This window comes from Cataglyphis hispanica, chromosome 14, assembly GCF_021464435.1.
Source record: "Cataglyphis hispanica isolate Lineage 1 chromosome 14, ULB_Chis1_1.0, whole genome shotgun sequence".
NCBI classification, from domain to species: Eukaryota; Metazoa; Arthropoda; class Insecta; order Hymenoptera; family Formicidae; genus Cataglyphis; species Cataglyphis hispanica.
Window position 1 is genome coordinate 6,052,599 of NC_065967.1, and position 20,142 is coordinate 6,072,740.

The 20,142-nt window shown below is 35.7% G+C and overlaps 1 protein-coding gene across 2 annotated transcripts in view; it reads left to right on the forward strand.

The window, feature by feature from the left end:
- The window catches only part of LOC126854783 (uncharacterized), a 30,803-nt gene extending 11,542 nt beyond the window's left edge, over window positions 1–19,261 (forward strand). The window contains exons 1-4 of one of the 2 annotated variants that reach the window (XM_050601841.1): window positions 9,528–10,274; window positions 14,490–14,691; window positions 15,110–15,235; window positions 16,755–19,261. In XM_050601841.1, coding sequence (XP_050457798.1) covers window positions 10,244–10,274; window positions 14,490–14,691; window positions 15,110–15,235; window positions 16,755–18,759 — 2,364 coding nt within the window. In that variant the 5' untranslated portion in view covers window positions 9,528–10,243 and the 3' untranslated portion in view covers window positions 18,760–19,261. Of the gene's footprint in view, window positions 1–9,527; window positions 10,275–14,489; window positions 14,692–15,109; window positions 15,236–16,754 lie in introns of those variants that run through there. The other variant, XM_050601842.1, reaches the window with a different exon arrangement.
- Window positions 19,262–20,142: the final 881 nt, after the last annotated feature.

Genomic DNA, 20,142 nt, shown 5'->3' on the forward strand with positions numbered 1-20,142 from the left:
GAGAGAGAGAGAGAGAGAGAGAGAAAACGCCCGTAAGTCGGACTCGTCTCGCGATTACATAAACGTCGTTTCGGCCGGTTTTAACGACCCGGCTTCGCGTAGGATAAGAAAAAAAGAATTAACCTGGCCGTATAATCGTAGCAATTACTTTATCAATCCCGGCGATCATGGATATCGCCCCCGCGGATGCGATAATAATTGAACCGCGCGCGGCATTTTTGCGCAAGGGGCAACGATTTGATGATCGATTAAATAATTCGATTAAATAATTTTCGTAAGTGCTCGCGACGATTATCCATCTGGATTGATTGTTTCTGCCTATCCGTTTTGATTAATGACACGCGACCGATGATTATCTCTCCCCTTGTCTGCAATATCGTCGCTAATTGCGACCGTTCTTTCCCGTCCTCGTCTCGCTTCGGATACAAAATAATGAGATACGGCGAGAGCGTCGAAAGTCATTTACAGATCCGATGATCGATGACATCGGTGCACGCTTATCCGCGCGCATGTCTCTCTCTCTCTTTCTTTTTTTTTAAGCCCCCGCTTCATCATTTTTAATTAAGAGTGCCGAGCTTATTTGCTTATCGTCAAGGCGTCTTACCGGGTCGTGGAATTCGTAATTACGTTGGCAAGCCATTAATCTCTCTTTCCCTTTTCTTTTTTATATTCCAATAAGTTTGGAGGCTTGCGTTTTGTAAAACAGTCTGACCTTAGAATTCATTTTTGCAATTATTCGATATGATGACAGGATGACGGGCCACTGTATGTACTCTCGATCGAAGACAGACAAACCTGGCTTGAGTCTGGATTTTCTTACGTAACGTTTTCCGTCGCGAACGTTTGCGAACGCTAAGGCGCGGATAGGAGAAAAAAATTTGGCAAAAAATAAATATATAAAACACGAAGTCTCCCCGGTGAGAGAGAGAGAGGTAGAAAGAGAGAGAGAAAGAGAGAGAGAGAGAGAGAGAGAGAGAGCGTCATCGGCGTGGGTGCAAGATATTTTCGTTCTAGCCTAATTCAGTAGTTCTAGAGTTACATCCTATGGTACCATCCTAAATATAAAATCTAGCGCGGGCGCTTGCCTGTAATTTGTTACGCGCCACTTGGCCGATACGATATGCAGCTATTGTAATACCAATAATCGGCTAATGACCCTGGCAATGATCGACGAAGAACGATACTTTTATCGGACTTTTATCGGACGCATGCTTGGTCGAGAGATTCTCCGTCCATTCGAGAGAATTAATTAAACACCGACAAGATGATCGATCGAGATCAGCTGTCAGTCGTCGCGGTAGCCATGATTGAATCGGCTAACGATCCAGAGACAGCCATATTTTCTCGAATTAACGGATGTGGCAATTGGAGGAGGGTTTTGTGGTCAATCTCGAGCGATCCGGTGCAGATCCGTGTGGTCCAAGAAGGGGAATCGTGGAGGACGCAAGAAAATGAAGGGGAGGAGAATCGGGTGGGAGAATTTTCATATCGATACGACTGCCAATCGCGATCACGATACATTACTCGCGAGTGCAATCACGCGAACGATTAAAGTAGATACACACGATTATATGAAAGAGAAATTATAGTATTATATATTAGATAGAAAAATATATTAATAAATAACGTGAAATATATATTTAATTATAAATATTAATTTTATGCAGATCTAAGTATATTTCTATATAATTTTATATATATTGTATATATTGATTATATATAATATATTATAATATATAACATATTATAATATATAACATAAAAAATATTAGATTATTATAATATATAACTATGATTATATATTATATAATTATAATTAATTAAATAATTATAATAATATATAATTAATTATTTATATATGTATATATAATAAAAAAATATTATATAATTATATTATTATATAATATATGAATAATATAAATTTTATATCAAAATTAAATATATAAATATATAATATTAAATAAAAAAATATATTAATAATTAAATATATAACAAAAAATTTATTTTAGATCAAATATATTATTTCTAGTATTTTAGTATTTTTATATGACGTTTATAATAATTTTTATTCAGATTTTCGTGATACTTATTGATAAAAGGCGCCGCATTTGAATCTAAATAAATATTCATTAATTAAAATTTTTTGAAAGTGAATCCTTATTTATTTAATCCTTAGTTCAACTTATATGGCGCGCGAAATGGGACGTTTCTTCTGTCAAACATTCTTCAACTACGAATTGAATTATCTCGCTAGGTAACATGATTGCGTAATAAGATAGAAGCATGTCCACATCTTACAGTTAATGGAAACGTGCACTGCCAATCATGATCGACGGATGCTGTAGCGATGGCAATAATAGAAAGGGGACGGAATAGCGGGCGAACGTTCTCCATTCGTTCTCCAAAGTGCGCCAATCCTTTTCGCATAAGTTTTACAACTGGTCGATCATTAATCGACCAATCAAAGCCCGCGATCGATGGGCGACTCGTGTTTATCGAATCGTTTCTTGCGGCTATCTCTTCAGACGAGATCGTTACCGGCGCCCATTCGCTTTCGATTAACACTTTTTCTCTTTTTTGCTCGCTCTTAAGATCGGGAAAATTAAAAAATGTAGATATATTGCGCGAAAAACGCCACGCTCTCCATTATAAATGCATGAGGTTGCATAGCATCTTTGACTCGCTGAAAGAGAATTTCTTTAGCTCATTTATGATCGTGCTTGTTGCATACAGGTGACGTTACGAAACGCAATTGCTGAAGGCTTCATAGAAAATTTAAATTTATACAGGATGTCCCAGAATCATTTTAGATGTTCCCGTTGTTCTTTTAGTCAGCTTTTATTCGATCAATTCAGAAATAATTCAGCGAAAATATCTACGATAATTTATCGCATTTTTTCGAATTAATATGTATATCCAATATTGCATATATTTGTAATTAAAGTTTTAAATCAAAATTTTACGAATAAAATTTACATATAATTTAGTAATAAATAATATATTTATTTTATACGTGTAATGTTACAATTAATGATTATTTTTTATGAAATTTATATAATTTTAATTATAAAATATAATATTATATATAATTAATATTATAATAGATGTAGAATCGGTTTATAATTTATATTTTTGTATAATTACAATAATGTATTTTGAATTAAATTTATTTAATTAAATAAAATGAAATAAATTAAAGTTAAAATTTTTTTTCGCAAAATAAAATTTATTTGCGCAATCAAAATTTATTTTTTACATTATGAATTTTTGAGAATTCTGCATTGAAAAATTAATAATTTATTATTACAATTAACACAAACCATAAAAATTTATACTATACTGTTTTATATTTTATAGTTAAAAATATAGATAAAAAAAACTTTAGGAAGTTATAAAAAAATTGAAATTGTGTAGATTATTAAATAAAATGTGTGTTTCTAAAGAAATTTTATGAATTACATTATAACACAGTAAATATAGAGATATGTTGAACATTATTTTATTTTGGTTATAAAAAATATAATCTTTCTTGGCAGTGTAATGTATATGAATATATACATTATGCAGTCGAATAATAGCGATCATTAAGGCATATTTCTATGACAATATCATATTTTTCAATACTGACGTTTGTCTTATTCTACAGATATATTTTACATTTTGTAATAATTTTTTTAACATAATAACTAATTCTCACGTCTTTATATTTATTCTTAATCAATATAAAAGGCAGTTAATGAGTAAAAGATGTTCGGGAATGGACTTCACGCGCGTTCTGCCTTTCTCGATGAAAAACGCCTACGGAGATGCTTATGAGTTGCGTCATTGCCGAATTAAGAGAGATGTATAATTGAATAATTCGTAAGAGGAAAAGGCGCACTGGGCAATTTAACAGTATTAGTGGGTAGCCTTATATATTCCTTTCAGATTTTTGCCGCGTGGGCGATCCAATTGGGCTTAGCTGTAAGGTGGCCTATCTCTCATCGTCTCTCGAGAAATCTTTCTCGTTTTCTCTTCTTTAAATATCACGAAGACTGCACTTGTAAGTTCTAAGTTTTTAGCTGAATCACACATTTACCTCGCGTCACATTTCGAAAGCAACGCTTCGTCGAGGGCTCTCACATATGTCAGGGCTCTCGCATATTATCCCGCGAGAGCGAGCAGCGTATTTTGTAATTATTTATCGCCTACTACGGACAACGACAGTGATTAACGACCCTATAAAAGCAACCGCGTTAACGACGGTGATTACTTAAAGATGAATTTCGAACTCGTGCGCGCGCATCAAGTTCGGGATAAATTGGGAAAGTCATTATCGTCGAACATTCGAGCTTTACGTGGAGTGTCCGATCAAATTGCCACTTGCTTCAACAATATTTTTTTCCTCAAACTTATTAAAGCGCTCATAATAAATTCATTATTCTCAATCGTGAACGTTAACCATCGCGGTAATATTCAGCGAGTAGGACTTAGATTTTAGCATACGATCAAGGACTAAACTCCTTTCATTATTTATCCCCGAGATACATAATCGCGTTTTCTCCAGTCTTCGCTTGCACCGACGAGAATGTTTTTTCAAATTTCTCATGGTCTATCGAGTGAAGCGCTTGTCCCCATGTCGATGTCTATGATAACTATCTATACTACAATCGTCAACGCCAAAATTGTCACCCACACATGCAGTTTCATTAGCGTCGTCGAAGCGTACTTCCGCTTGCACGATGAAACGTTCAGAAATACGCCTGCACAGTTGGAAAATTTATATTTTCCTGTTAGAAATATGTTGGCAAAAATTTGGTGTTAAATAATATATAATATATTCATATGTTAATTTAACATAATGCTGTTGCAAGTTTAGTATTAAACAGCAACAGCAAGTATTGCTATTTTGCTAGTTTTGCATTTTTTCAGCAACAGCAATACTTGGTGTTGCTGAAAAAAAGTGCAAACACAATGTGCCCATATTTTTAATTTTACACAATGCATATGTTCTGTATTATAAGCGACAGGATTTATCTATTAAAATTTGCAGAAAAAAATGTTGATTTTATTCTTCAATAAGAATGAGAGTGATTATAGACTATAGTCGATATTTTTTCTAAATTAATTTTATCGTTAGAAATATATTGCTTTTACCCAAAATTTATTTCAAATTATTATGAAGTTTGAATTTATTTTGTATTAAAATATTAGCATAATATTAGTGTTACGATTTAACATATCCACAGGGTGTCCCTTCCTGGAAAAACCTAGAAATTCTGGAATTCTCAGGAATGTTATTTTTACTTAGAAAAATTAGGGAATTTAACATATATCGCATGTCTCAAACGGTCTATACAAATTTTTGTGTTACTATAATATGGATACAGTGTATCTATCCAAAGTTTGTAGAAAAAACTTTCTGCAAATTCGCTGATTTTTCAGGTAATTTGTTCAAAATTCTCGTGAAAATTTATTTGAGCTCAGGAAATTTTTTCAAAAATTCTCTTTGATCATTTTGTTTTTATATTGCAAGCATCAATAATTTGATTGTGAATTATATATTTTAAATATATTATGTTTATATTTGATTCCCTTTCTCTCTTTCTCTTTCATTATCTTTGATTCATTGTCATAGCAAAAAATACTGAATACACATCTTTTATTGTAATTCTTATAATTAATGATAGAAAATGAAAAATGCTTATCTTACAAAAGTCATTCAGTTCTTTTCACATTTTTAAATTTAATATTTAAAATTTGTGGCTTATTTTTTCTTTGTATTAGTGAAAAGCATTAGAAAAAGTACACAAATAAAAACTTATTTTAAAAAATTCTCTAATTTTACCTGAAATTTTGAACAAATTACCTGAAAAATCAGCGAATTCTCAGGAAATTTTTTTTACAATTTTTGGATAAACACACTGTATCCATATTATACTGACACAAAAATTTGTGTGAACCGTTTGAAACTGTTCGCAATATGTTAAATCTCAAATTTTCCAACTGTGTGAAAATATGTATCTAAATCTAGGCCGCGTCTTACGTAAGATGCACTGTGACTGACATTTGCATTGTTGAAATGTAGTATACAAATGTTAAATGTTCTAAATATGAAACAGTCGACCAGTCGGAACCAATGATGAAGATATCGCCCATTGTGCCGGTGGTATTCTCCTTGCGGGAGGCGATGCATTGATATTTTCACGCGACTGCCGTCTCTGGCGGAGGCGCATATTATATCCCGTATAGGTTAAACCAACCCGCCTACCTGCCCGACGTGTTCCAATACCTGGCAACGATATGTCAACAACTACTTTCAACTCCGCGTTCCACCAGCTTCGCGCACTTTAATCCGGCACATTCGTAGAATGGCGTTTTATATCCCCGGCGATATAGGATCGCGTGTGCGGACTTGCTGACACCGTGTCGCTTTTACGTCACGATCATATGTGGCATTTTCAATAGCGTATTTAATTCTCAGAACAATCTAACATTAAATAAATAAATGATATATATTATCATCTGACTCGATTCGTTAATTAAATGCAACAATGGGAGGAGGAATGTATTCTAAGAAAATCCTTGAAAGACAGTTCTTGGAATAATATTTTTATCTCTATTGCGAACTGTCATTTTTCGAATATAAGCTACACAAGTATCATTTTATAATATATAGTTTTTCTTACAGTTTTTTTTTTATTCAAAAGACGCGTTTAAGAAAATATTGTTATTTTAATATCTCTCTCTCCTCCCCTTCCCCTCTCTCTATTGCGAACTGTCATTTTTCGAATATAAGCTACACAAGTATCATTTTATAATATATAGTTTTTCTTACAGTTTTTTTTTTATTCAAAAAACGCGTTTAAGAAAATATTGTTATTTTAATATCTCTCTCTCCTCCCCTTCCCCTCTCTCTATTGCGAACTGTCATTTTTCGAATATAAGCTACACAAGTATCATTTTATAATATATAGTTTTTCTTACAGTTTTTTTTTTATTCAAAAAACGCGTTTAAGAAAATATTGTTATTTTAATATCTCTCTCTCCTTCTCCCCCCCTCTCTCTCGTCCTCTATCTCTCTCACTCTTTCTCGCACTCAAAAAATTCTTCTACTCCAAATTAATCACAAGTAATGTATCATTTATTTTTAATATGGGAAAGAATGGGATAGTTTCTCTATGCGTTTATTTTGCGGAATAATTACAATTTTGGAATATATTTATTGAAACGTAAATTATAAAAGGATAAAGAGGTGTAAACGGTTTGGTGAAAGTGTCAAATAGCTCCACATCAACTTTTTATTCGATTTTTTTCAATCTCTTTAATTCAATCCGTACCTTTCCAGTTTGTTGCGCACCGTCAGTCTCCATTAAACTGCGATCCATATTTTTTTTTTCTAGCCGCGTTAAATGGAAATGTACGCATATGTATATTTACATATGTAGTAAAATGATCCAAGCGAAATGTACATTTGCCACTTTGGGCGCGTGATAAATTGCGGGCGGTACTCAGCTGAAAAATTTGTCTTAAATTTATCATTAATCGAATATTTCAAACAGCCCACACAAATTTTTGTCTTAATTTATTATAATATGGATATGTTAAATCGTGACACTAATATTATGTTAATATCTTAACACCAAATGAATGCAGACTTCATAGTACAATAATTTTCATAGTACAATAATTTAAAAAAAAATATATAATTAACATATTTTTAATGATAAAATTAATTTGGAAAAAATGTTATCGACATTCTTACTCCTTACAGAATAAAATCGACATTTCTTTCTTTCTGTAAATTTTCCCAGATAAATCCTGTCATTAAAAATACGAAACATATTTATTCTGTAAAATTGGAAATATGTGTCTTGTATTATTTTTACACTTTTTTCAATTGTTTTGCTAATTTAATTTCAAAGTTGTGAAGTTCACTTTAGAACCTTATCAATTTTCTTAATTGATAAAGCTCTAATAATTTAACATTTAAGATATTTAATAATTTAACAATTTGAGGCTTCTAATACTTTAACATTTGGATTCAATTAATGCAACAGCAATATGTTAAATTAACAATATGATAAATTATTGTTAATATGACAAAACTTTCAAACGGCATATTTTTTTTTAACAAAACAAATTTTCCGATTGTATTCTAAAGTACTCTGTATATTTCTTTCTTTCTTTTGTTATAAATTCTTTGACTAATTTAATATCAATTTTTCTTCAATGAGAATTCCTTATTTTATAAGATATTTATAACTTCACTATTAAAAACACATGAAATTTTTAGTACACTAAATTCTGACAAAAAAACATTATAAATATTATAAATATTATAAATTTTCCAACTGTATACGCAGAGATGGGCTCGGCTTTGGCATTGCGCGTCATCCGGTGCGCCGCTGTGGGAAACCTGAAGTCTCCTTCTCCGTCGGAGGAGCCTTCAAGGCTCATTAACTCCAGAGATAGCGCGTTATGCCGGATTACGCTGTCTCTTCGTTAGCGCATTTATTGCGGTCTGTTGATGTGCGGTTGGTTACGTGTGGATGTTGGTATACTCGATGTACTTGATTCTGCCTGAGATGCTTCTGTTAGCCAGGATGCACGCACACATATATGGGTTTCGATGTAGTCGATTGATATCGTAAAGTTCTTTGGAACGATTTCTTTCGGATTGGCTCGGATCGGTTAATGGAGTCATTTATCTCAGTCTTTTTTTTTTTTTGTAAATCAGGAAGACAGGGTATTCCGAGGAATGTTCTGTTAGTATTACACGTTATATGATTGCAATGTATTTTCAGATACACTTTCTATATACCTTAGATCCATTACTTCATAAGAGTAAGGTTATAGCGTGGATCTTCAGATTTAGGTTCAGCGTCACTTGTCTTATAATGCTTGACAAGTCGTCCGCCATTTATGGTTACGTGAAATGTAGTCATAAATGTAGCTTTAAGTGAAATTTAATTTATTCGAGCTCTGAAAAGATCCGTCAGCCAAAACGTCCCGAATAAAAAGCTTTTAATTGGATTGAACAATTCGTTGGAGATTGCCTTCTCCTTTGTACTATCATAATTTCTCAAATCCATTAATCAAAGGGAAAAATAAATCTTGCGAAACAGTGTGTGTGTGTGTGTGTGTGTGTGAGAGAGAGAGGTTTAACTCGTTTTGCAAGTAGGTAGTCGCGAGATATGTAACGAATGCGCCGGAGAAGAAGAAGAGGAGGACCGAGTACGAGAAGTGGCTTGCGCGCGCGGCTTGATTTCTCGTTGGTGGTTCGCGGGGTTAAATATACCCTCGCATGGTCGCATCATATACAGAGAGCCATGGTGGATCGAGAGAGGGAAAAGAAAGAGGGAAAATGGAGTGAACAAGATAGAGACATGCATATATATGTATGCACAAACATATGCGCGCTCGTCGAAGCGAAAACGGGACGCGCGAAGGAATACGAAAGAGGGAGAGGAAGAAGAAGAAGTCGTATGTATATAGAAGAAGAGAAGGGAGGGGGGAGGGGGAGGGAGGAGAGAGAAGAAGAAAGATAGAGAGGGCGAAAAAGAGAGGGAAGAAGTCGAGCTCTGCTATTACAGAGCACCTCCGTAGCCGCGACGCACAGCCCAATATGGAGCAATCTCAGATTTCCATCCGCCCAAATCGAGAATATACACGCCCGCACCTCCGCTTGCTCCTCTTGCGGAGGGCTGGTCGTTGTCGTCTTCTTCGCCGTCGTCGTTTCCCCCCCGTTTCCCTCGACGGAGGTGCAGCACGTCGCTCCTCACGGTGGAGTTGTCGCTCTTGTCCACTTCACTCTCGTAACAGTGCCAAAAGTGCCTCAAAACGCTTCACTTCGTGATTATTGGTTCCATTTTCTTCATCTTTCTCTTCATTTACTCGTTACCTTCTCATTTTCCTCTCGTAAAGTTCCTCTTTTCATCCTGGGGGAATTTCATCCACGTGCTCAAGCGAACTCCTCCTCCTCCTCCTCCTCTTCTTTTCCTACCTTTGATTCCAATTGAAGTATCCCTCGATACGTCTGCCAAGAGGCCACGCGAGAAGAATCGATCGCGTGGGCGATCGCGAGTCGATTGAGCGAAAGTAATTAATCGGAGTCTTGTGATTGTGCACGACGATGATTGTCGTATTATCCGGTTCGGTGAATCGATCGTGCGCGAAAATCATCGCATCCAAGTAGAAGAAGACGCGCGACGAAGAAGAAGTACTTTTCTCAGGAAGAAGACTCGCCGAGAACGATACGTTCATGTTGCCGGAAAGCAACTTTCCCGTCACAGGTAGTTGACAACATTTACAATAATAATATCGTACACATGTGCTTTAAATACAATCATGAATCTATTTCCACGTGATAGCGATTTTTCTTCAATTACGTAGTGAAGCTATTAGAGGCGCGATCGAAGAAAATCTCGAAGAAAATCTTTGCCCTTGCTCGTGAGTTAGTGTCGGAAAATCTTTGATCGTTTCGTATGATCGCGAAAAGACACAAGTGAAGAGAAGTAAAATTTCACCTTCAAGTTTCTTCTTTTCTCTGCTTTTATTTTTTTATGCGCACTGTTCCCCGATATTGTTGCTAATATCTTCGCTTCGTTGCTTGGTTGCGCGAATTTTCACGTTGTATTATTAACAATATTTGAATTCGTAATATTTGTAAAAATATATCTGAAAAATTCTCGGTATTTATTATAGTATACGCTAAAATGAAGTATATATTTCTTTCTTTTTCTCTCTATTTCTCGTAGAGAAATGAAGAGAAAATATATCATTACAAATGTTATTATAAATATCACATGTGTTTAAAAAAAAGTGCCAAATATTGTCATTATATTAATATAAAAAAAAATGTTATATAAAAATAATTTTTATGTATTAAGTAGAATTTTTAAACAAAATTCTTGAAATATATCTATATATTATTTAATAATGACAATGTATAAGATGATGTATGACAAATATATTTTCGGATTTAATATTTAAGATTTTTTTACATACAATGTACTTTCATTTCTTCCGATCAAAAAGCTCTTACGAATAGGACAATAGGTTACCTGCTGTCCACGTGGGTCACTACCACCAGTCGCCGCGCGACTCGCACTCAGATGTTTATACGTAATTGTGGATCTATAGCGGCGAATCATAATCAGGCCAGTGGATCGATGCTACGTGATATATAAGCGAATCGATTTATATGACGCGTTTACCTATAAGCGATCAGTGAACTGTCAAATTTTATCGATACGTTAAATAACGAGATAAATGTTATTTTTGCCATATTTATCGTGCTTGGTGTTTTTCTCCAGGTAAAAAGAATTTTTTCTAAAGATTTTTTTTCTTCAGCCATTACATCACCTTGACACATTCTCGAGTATCGCGACTGACTTTCCGTTTTTAACCTAGTTGCGCCTCTGCCAATAGAACGCGGGAGCACATGCTTTCCCGCGAAACAAATATGCGCTCCAATTCGTCCACTTGTTACCTGCGTGAATACTAAAGTTCGACGCAATATGAAAAGATTAGAAAAAAATTGAAAGAGCATTGCAAATATTTTTATATCTTTATCATTGAAAAATATTGATAGGAAATTGGAAATAGGAAAAATAGAATGCAGAAACATCTTTTATAAATGTCTTATATTTTTTTTACAAGTTTTTCCGAGAAGAAAAATGTCACTTTCTGGCCGACGTTTTAAACTCATTAATATTCCAGATAATATATTCGAAGCTTATGTATGATTATGTATAAGCGCGCATGACGAATGCGCTTCAGTGATCATAAAAGCAAAAGTATGGCACGAAACCGTCAACCATAATCCTAAATATGGAGTGAGAAATTTGAGAGAACCGAAAATAGTGGCGGTACGCCAACCGCTAAAAATAGCCAAAAAATAAATTGTAGTTACGCGTTCGCCACATCATTCTATAACTGGTCTTCAATGAAAACGAGCCACCTCCCGCACATACCGATATTAATATCTTCTACTGGTTTCGTCTCTTGCCATTTGTTTGTGCGAAACTTTTTGCATTTTTGAAAACCATTAAAGATTGTTGTGTCGCGATTTTTATTTTATTGATTTTAAGATCCTTTGTATTATCCTTTCTGCCTCAAAATTTTAAACGTACAAATCTCGTTTGAAAATTTTAAAATGTTTGAAATTGTGTATGTAACACGTTAATTTTTTTTTTTTTAATTTTGTGAAGCTCTACACTTTTTAATAATTTTGCTATATTTAAATTTTTTTATGGATTTTTGAAATTATAAAAATTTTAAAGCTTGATTTTTGGAAATATTCGTTTTTATTAAAAACAAAATTTACGAATCTAGATATTTTTCTTGATAAATTTTTACTTATTATAAGTTTTTGATTCTAATAAATATAAGATTCCAAATTGCAATTCGATCATATGTTTAATTATTGCTAGCTAGTCTGGACGAAGAATAAAATAAAAGAGTGTCTTCTGCCTTGATCTTGGTTGTCATATTTGACAGATCTAAGGCTTTCTTTACAAGTTACTTCCGCAATATTATTTTGAAATCTACTCGCAATCGAATTGACACATTTACTCTTATGCGAATATGAAAAGTTCATAATGTTTCTGATTGATTTCGTAAGCTTCGTAGCTTTAGTATAGAGCTCTGTATTGAAATATCTTATTTTAACACATAAAGATGGATTATTGCGGGACGTGAAACCTGATCGATTAAGGCCAAGTATGGCTCAGAAGTTGCGGGTGTTGGGTGGGCTGTACCGGAGTGTGTCCGTTTCTATTTATGCGCGGGAATATTTTTATCCGTCGATGTGCTGCGGAGCCGCAATATGTATAATACGCTTATCTTCGTCTTCTCCGTGCATTTTCTTCTTTCTCTCTTTTTATTTCTTTCACGCGCACCCACCGTCTCCCGATATCGTCGCCGATGTCTTTGCTTCGTTGACCCTTGATTACGCAAATTCTTACATTGTATTAACGTTATATAATATTTGAATCATTTGCAGTATTTGAAAGAAGATATCTGAGAAATTTTTATTATTATACGCTAAAATTTGAAGCACATCATATTTATTTTTTTTTTTTCTATTTTTCATAAGAGAAATAGAGAGAAAATATTATTGTAAATGTTATTATAAATATTATATGTGAATTAAATAAAAATGCTGAATGTTTTCATTATATATAAAAAATAATTATATAATAATATAAATAATATAAAAATAATTTTTATATATTATATGAAAATTATTAAACAAAATTCTTGATATACATATAATATTATTTAATAATGACAATGTATAAGAAATATATTTTTCAATTTAATATTTAAAATATATATAATGCGTACTGTCTTTTGATACATAAATGAAACAATGCGGCGTAAGTAGTCGCATGAGAATCTTAGAAAGAATCTTCCGCTGTGCGAATGATATCGCTTTACGAACGCGAATTACAATTATATGATCGTAAAAATTATGACAATACAACGAGTCAGATGAATTCGATGAGAAATTATTCAACAGGGACATAATGTAACAGGTGCCTGTCGAACGAGACGGGCCGTTCCACGTGCGGGTGTCCCAATAGCGGATTTTTCTCGCGGCTCTTGCTATTGTGCGATTTTGAAGCCTTGAACCAACACGCGGTATCGCCCACGCGATTCGCATGCCTCGATGGTGCAACGATAACGCGGCGTTATATCGCGCATTTTATTATCGTTTATCCATTTCTGCACGAAGCATTTGTTTAGCCTCTACTAGCCATTTCTCACGCCCGTCGAATCTATGCAACGCGCAATTCGCGCTGAGCCGCGCCGCACACGGCATTAATCCAACGCTCATTAATACACAGCGACCATGAATATTCCGCAATCCGCTCGCACACCAGCCGGCTTCGAACGCCGGCCTACGCACAACCTTTCGCGTGGTTCTCCTCGCATGCCGAAATAAGAAAGTGGAAGCTGTTCGCACGTACCGGCTACTTCCGACCCCGTTTCTCGTCCTGTCAAAATTAAGAGACTACGACTTCATTAATAATTAATGAAGTCGAGTACTCAGTTTAACAAATGTCGCTCTTAAATCAATCTATAACGAATAATTCGAGAAACATTTTTTATTTTAAGTGTATTCATATCAATTTCTCAGCTACAACTGCGATTGAAAATATGTATGCCGGGTACTTGTTTATGCATATGAGATGTAGGAGAAAAAAAAGATTTTTTTTTTTTAGATAAATGTTTCGCTTTAATATACGCTATCATCCTACAAAAATTGAAGCCGATTTCAATGCCTTCGAAATTCTGATATTCAAGACAAGCTTTCGAAATTGAGTGTCAGATACTTAAAACCGGCAAGTGTGTTTTGGAAACTATTTGCCAAGCCGTACGTGAGAAAATTAGCTCGTTGGACTTTCTCATTTGAAATCTGGACGAGTATACATATACTGAACGTACTCGAATGCGTTAAATGGGAATAAACTCTAAATCCGCAATGTTTGAATTTCCAGGGGGCACTATGCAGACTGAGGAAGTCGTGCCGCGTGCACAGTCTATTGGCATAGATAGCAGTCTGACCGACGGCGCTGGTCTGCAGCATCATTTGCATCACTCGTCGCATTTACACTGTCCGTTACCGCCCGTGATCCACATGGCCGTTAAGCAGGAGCCTCAGGAGGAGGAAGAGCGAAGTCGTGATGCGAACACATTGAGGTGAGTTATGAATCTTCTTTCGAATCTAGCATGACATACATCGCATACTAAAAATAAAATTTTTTCTAATCAAATAAATCCATTTTGTTAATTTTGATTTTTTTTTATTTAAATAAATATATTAAATAATACATTAAATAATATATTAAATAATATATTAAATAAATTTATTTAAATAAATATATTAAATAATAATTAAATAATAAATAAATATATTAAATTATTAATTGCATGTAATAAAAATTGTAATTTTTAAAGTACATTATTTAAAATTTTAATATAAAAATATATTTATTCTTCATTTTAAAAATTTTTTATGCTTTATTTATTTTTTTTGCGGAAAATTGATGACAATAATTTAATATGAAATAATGATTTAAGCGCACTGATAAACGAAAATCTCTTGTCATTTTGACAGTCCGCAAGTGGATGCGATCAACGCTACGGGTTCGGTGGACAACAAGCAAGTCGGCCATTATCAAATTCAAGGACTGGAGGACAATCCAACGTTAGTGCCAGATGCTAACAATCGAGGGCGATCCAGGTGATTTATAATATTTATCTATCTGTCTTGATTTTATTTTTTGCGTTCAATATCTCATTAATTATTAAACAGAAGTAGTAATAGAACTATCGCGTTTGATATCAATGATATCAAAATTGCTTGCGATCATCTTAAAATCCATACATCGAATTATGTTATATTTATATATATATATATATATATATATATATATATATATATATATATATATATATGCGACAGACGAGAAATATTTCTGGCCATCTGGGCAGATTTCATATCGCGTTTGAGAAACGTGTTTTGCGACGGCTTATATTGTCACGTAGCGCGATTGGCGACAACGACTATCGGCTCCGGCTATCTCGTATCTTACCCTCGCCATGTCACTAACGACGTCTTTAACGTAGAACCGGCCGCTTGTAACCAGGAAAGTGCTTTAAACGATCATCCGCTGGCGTCGTTCGCAAGAAAGACAGGCGCCAGGAAACTGGTTCGAGCAAGTCTTGTAAAGAGGCGCGCGCGCGCGCGCGTGAACGCCCGGAAAAAAGGATTCGCGGATATACGCAGAGACGCGCTGACGAGAGAGAGATCACCGTTATTATTGAATTTCATTAAACGACCCGAGTGGAGCGGCTAAAGCAGAGGAAGTGCGAAATACGTTGTCTGCATAAAGCGTCCGTGTACTAAGATGCGATCCAGAATGCAGTCACCGGCGTTAATGAAGAAACGATATAACCCATACAGCACCGAAAGATTGCAGAAATGTTGCATAGACCTTATATTATACATTGAAACATTGTAACATTATAATCAAGTTTTTTCTTATCTTTTTTTTAGATGTTCTTATATATTCTTAAAGTTTATTTATTAAAATTTGAAATATTTTGCATATTAGAAAATTATCAAATTTTGATATTATATAGAAATGGAGGTTATTAAAACGATATTCAGTTTAAATGTCCTGTGCTGGGGTAATATGTAAATTAAAAAAATTATATAAATAGTTATCATATCTTTAATCTTATTAACCGTTCTACGCAAGACCGCTATTTATATAGTCATCGTGACTAGAAATTAAATGCGGGATAGGTAGTAGTACAATATGCGCCACATAGCGGTATACGAATGAACCAGCAATTATCGAATACTGTGTAATGTTTTTGTATGAATGTGCTGTAACATTATCATTCAATATTACAATTACACATTCCTAGACTCAAAAATATTACATTGCAACTTGCAAGATTGTAACATTACTGCTATGTAACTGCAATGTTCTGTGCTGTATGGGAACCGCTGTGGTTTAAATACGTTTCTCTCTTTGTACATTGAAAACAAATTTACTAAAAAAGTTTTTTTATTTAAAACAAAATTATTTATTGCAAAAAATATATTTTTAATTTTCAGTTTTAAAAAGAATCTAAAAAATTTGGGAGTTAGGAATCACCTTGTAAATGAACAATATCGTAGGAATATACATGATGGTCTACGTCACGCGTATATTAAACTATACAATCTTGTATATATTTAAATGTTATAGTCGTGGTCGCAGAAAATCGCGATGGAAGCTCAAGTTTCATCATCAGGCGCTGCCGCCGGAATACCTGGACCATTACGAGGCTTCGTTGGCCCAGGAAAATCTGAACTCGTCGCCGCCGCGAACCGTCATCGAACCAGCAGCACCTAGCCCGGCACCGACGAGCTCGACTTCCACCCCAAGTCCCATCGCTGATACCCACGGTTGGCTACAGCGGATTGCGGCGATGCAGCAGGAGCTCTGTCCGCACGTTGGATCGATTCCCCAATGTCCGATTGCTCCTGGTCGTGACAATCAAGTTACAAGCACCAGGAGATCCGTTATCACGTCCGCGTCCTCGCAGGCCTACTCCAACGCGCCATATCCCAACCATCATACTCAGCAGACGCATCCGCAGACGTCCAGCAGGCCGCCGATGAAGTATTCCGATCTTCCCTACATGGGCGAGATCACCCTCGACAATAGCAAGCCTAGACGCGGTCGGAAGCCGAAGAAGGCTGACATCTGTCATTTGATTTACAAGAATTATGGCACTATACTGCCGGGTACACCCGGTCACGAGGAGAGAAGACTGTCGCCCCGAGACAAACAGGATTCTCTAGATCGCGTATCGCCTCACGTACCATTTCAGAGAACGGACGTGCAAAACAGAATCAGCAGTCTGTTGGAGAAGCGGCTGACTCAGGAGACCCGACGAAGCTTCGTCGCGTTGTCTGAGAACGCGCGGGAACAGGATGAGCCATTGAACCTCTGCATCAGAGATCTCAATCAGTTGAAGATTCGACTATTGCGGAAACACGGAAACGTCTACGAGTCCGGTCAGATGAAGAGCGAGACGTCGAGCGACGGTGAAGAGGTGGAGTGCCTTGGAAGTGCTTTTTTATCGGAACCGATCAACTACTCGGAGTCGATGGTTCATCGTTCGAACAACAGTCTCGTCAATCATAATAACAACGTGATCGATCCGATGATCGGCCACAACTCTGGCTTTGTGTATTGGCCGAACACTGGTGTGTTCATCCACCCGATGGCCCTGCAGTCGCAATTGCTATATTACCAGAAGGTTGCCCAAGGTGACAAGTGTTCATCGCGGCCGACGGATCAAGCGCCGAGGGAGCAGAAAATTGTGCCCAAATCGATATATTCGATGATGGAGACGAAGAGCGTGCCTCAAGCATCGGCATTGCCCGCGTCCCAGGTGACGCCAACGCCAACGTCAATCACGGCACCGCCGTCACCCAGACCGAAGAGGAACGCTCCTCTAATTCAGCCGCAAAGTCAGCCGACTAAGCGGAAGCGTTCCGCCATATTTATACCACCGATACCGGCGGAAAACAATAACAATCCGGCGACGGAAGTGAGTATATGCAAATTTAAGTTCACCGGCGGTGCCAAGCCTAGTCTGCAGGAGAAGAAGAGTCTCTCCGTGGACTCGGGTGGTAATTTCCGCTATTACAGTGGCACCGGTGATAAGAGCATGCGCGGTTACGAGTTCTTTCCCAGAGAGGCCCTTCAGCAGCCGGCGGGCCAATCCGGAACGACCTCCGCCGCTGGTGCCTTCCTCAACGCCGCTGGCGAGAGAATCCAATCCCCCATAACGTGCCAGAGAAACCCAGCCGGCCAGGATGATGGGCGACGAAAGAGAAAGACCAGAAAGTCCCTGCAGCGCGAGAAGCTGGAGCAGACCTTCAAAGAGAAGGGTTTTCTCATTCAGACGCAGCAGCTTGAATCCGCGGAGGGTGCCACGTACTGTAAATTTCGGCAGCTCAGAAAGTTCACCAGGTATCTGTTCAGAAGCTGGAAAGACTATTTGCCCGGTAACGTGCGAGAATTGAGCGGGGGCAACGGTGGGGGCGGCGGCGCCGCGATAAACGGCGATGTGACTGATCTTGACGTTGTTGACGGGGACGCCGTTCTTGTTCATACCCCCCCACCGCTTCCTCGCGATAATCTCCTGGAAGTGCCGAATAACTTCGTGGAGGAACATCAGACTTTGCCCCTCACGTGAGACTTGACATTCGCGGCGCGTTGTCAACTGATGAACGAAAATTGTGACACGGTACGACGCACGTTATTCCTTTATTGTTGCATCTCTTTTCCTCCTGTTTCTTCATTTTGTGAAACCTTTTTTTTCAAACGATATATAATTGTAAAATTAGAGATTCTACCTAACTGTCCTTCAATCTATATTTTTGAAACAAAAATTATCAATTATTATCGAAATATCTTTTTCACATTTGTGAATTTATAGATAACTTTGCATATATTACATCTTTTTTAAAAATACTGGAAGATGGAAATTGTATGTTAAAAATTATGAAGAAAACTATGAACATTTTTATAATTAACACTTTTTAAAATTTGAATTTAAAAATTGAAGAATTTGAAAGTTAACTATTCAATCGTATGTTATTAATATATAGAGTGTTCCAAAGCAAGTCAATGAAGCTTCAGTGTCTTATAGGAAATTGAATTTGGAAACAAATAAAATTTGAGTTCACCGGCGGTGCCAAGCCTAGTCTGCAGGAGAAGAAGAGTCTCTCCGTGGACTCGGGTGGTAACCATATATATATATATATATATATATATATATATATATATATATATAATTATATAGCTTCGTTAAAAAATTGTATCTAATAAATTTCAAAAAATCATATTTTGAAGATTTTTAAATAACTTCAAAACTTTTTATTCATTTGAAAAAAATAACAAAATAAATTTGCAGGTAATTAAATAACAAACTAAATTACACCGATTTCATTTAATTCTGATAAGGCGTTCGAAGGAAAATAAGCTCAAGATAACGAAGAAAAGAAAAAACTTTAAAAAGAAAAACCACCTTTAGTTTTACCACCCGGTCTTAGTGTAAGCATTACATTCATAGTGTTGCAAATGTAGACATAAAAATGTTCTTATTAAATTTTGATCATAACTAATTATTTACAGAAAGTTTATTAATTATAACTTTTTTCAACGAAGTATTTTCAGACTTTATAGAAACTTTTTTGTTTCAAATTCAATTTCCTAAAATTCTCAGGTTTCATTGATCTGGAATACCCTGTATATTTAAAATTTGAAAGTTAATAAATATCCGTGTGTAATATGAAGTGAAGATGTCGCACGTTTAAACCTTATTTATACATGAAAATTTCAAAATTTAAATTTAATCACAACAAAGTATTGTGTCACGAGGATAGAGCAAACTGGACTACAGCTTTGTGCCAAAGATGAGAGAGACTGGACTATGGGTGTATATGTACATATATATATTCCGGTCTAGATTATATCCGTATATGTCTGCGATAAAGAACGGGTTAACCAAAGAGTGAAATTTTGTGCTCGCCATATTTTGGAACCGGTGGGAGGAGAAAAGGGGGGAGGGAAGTAA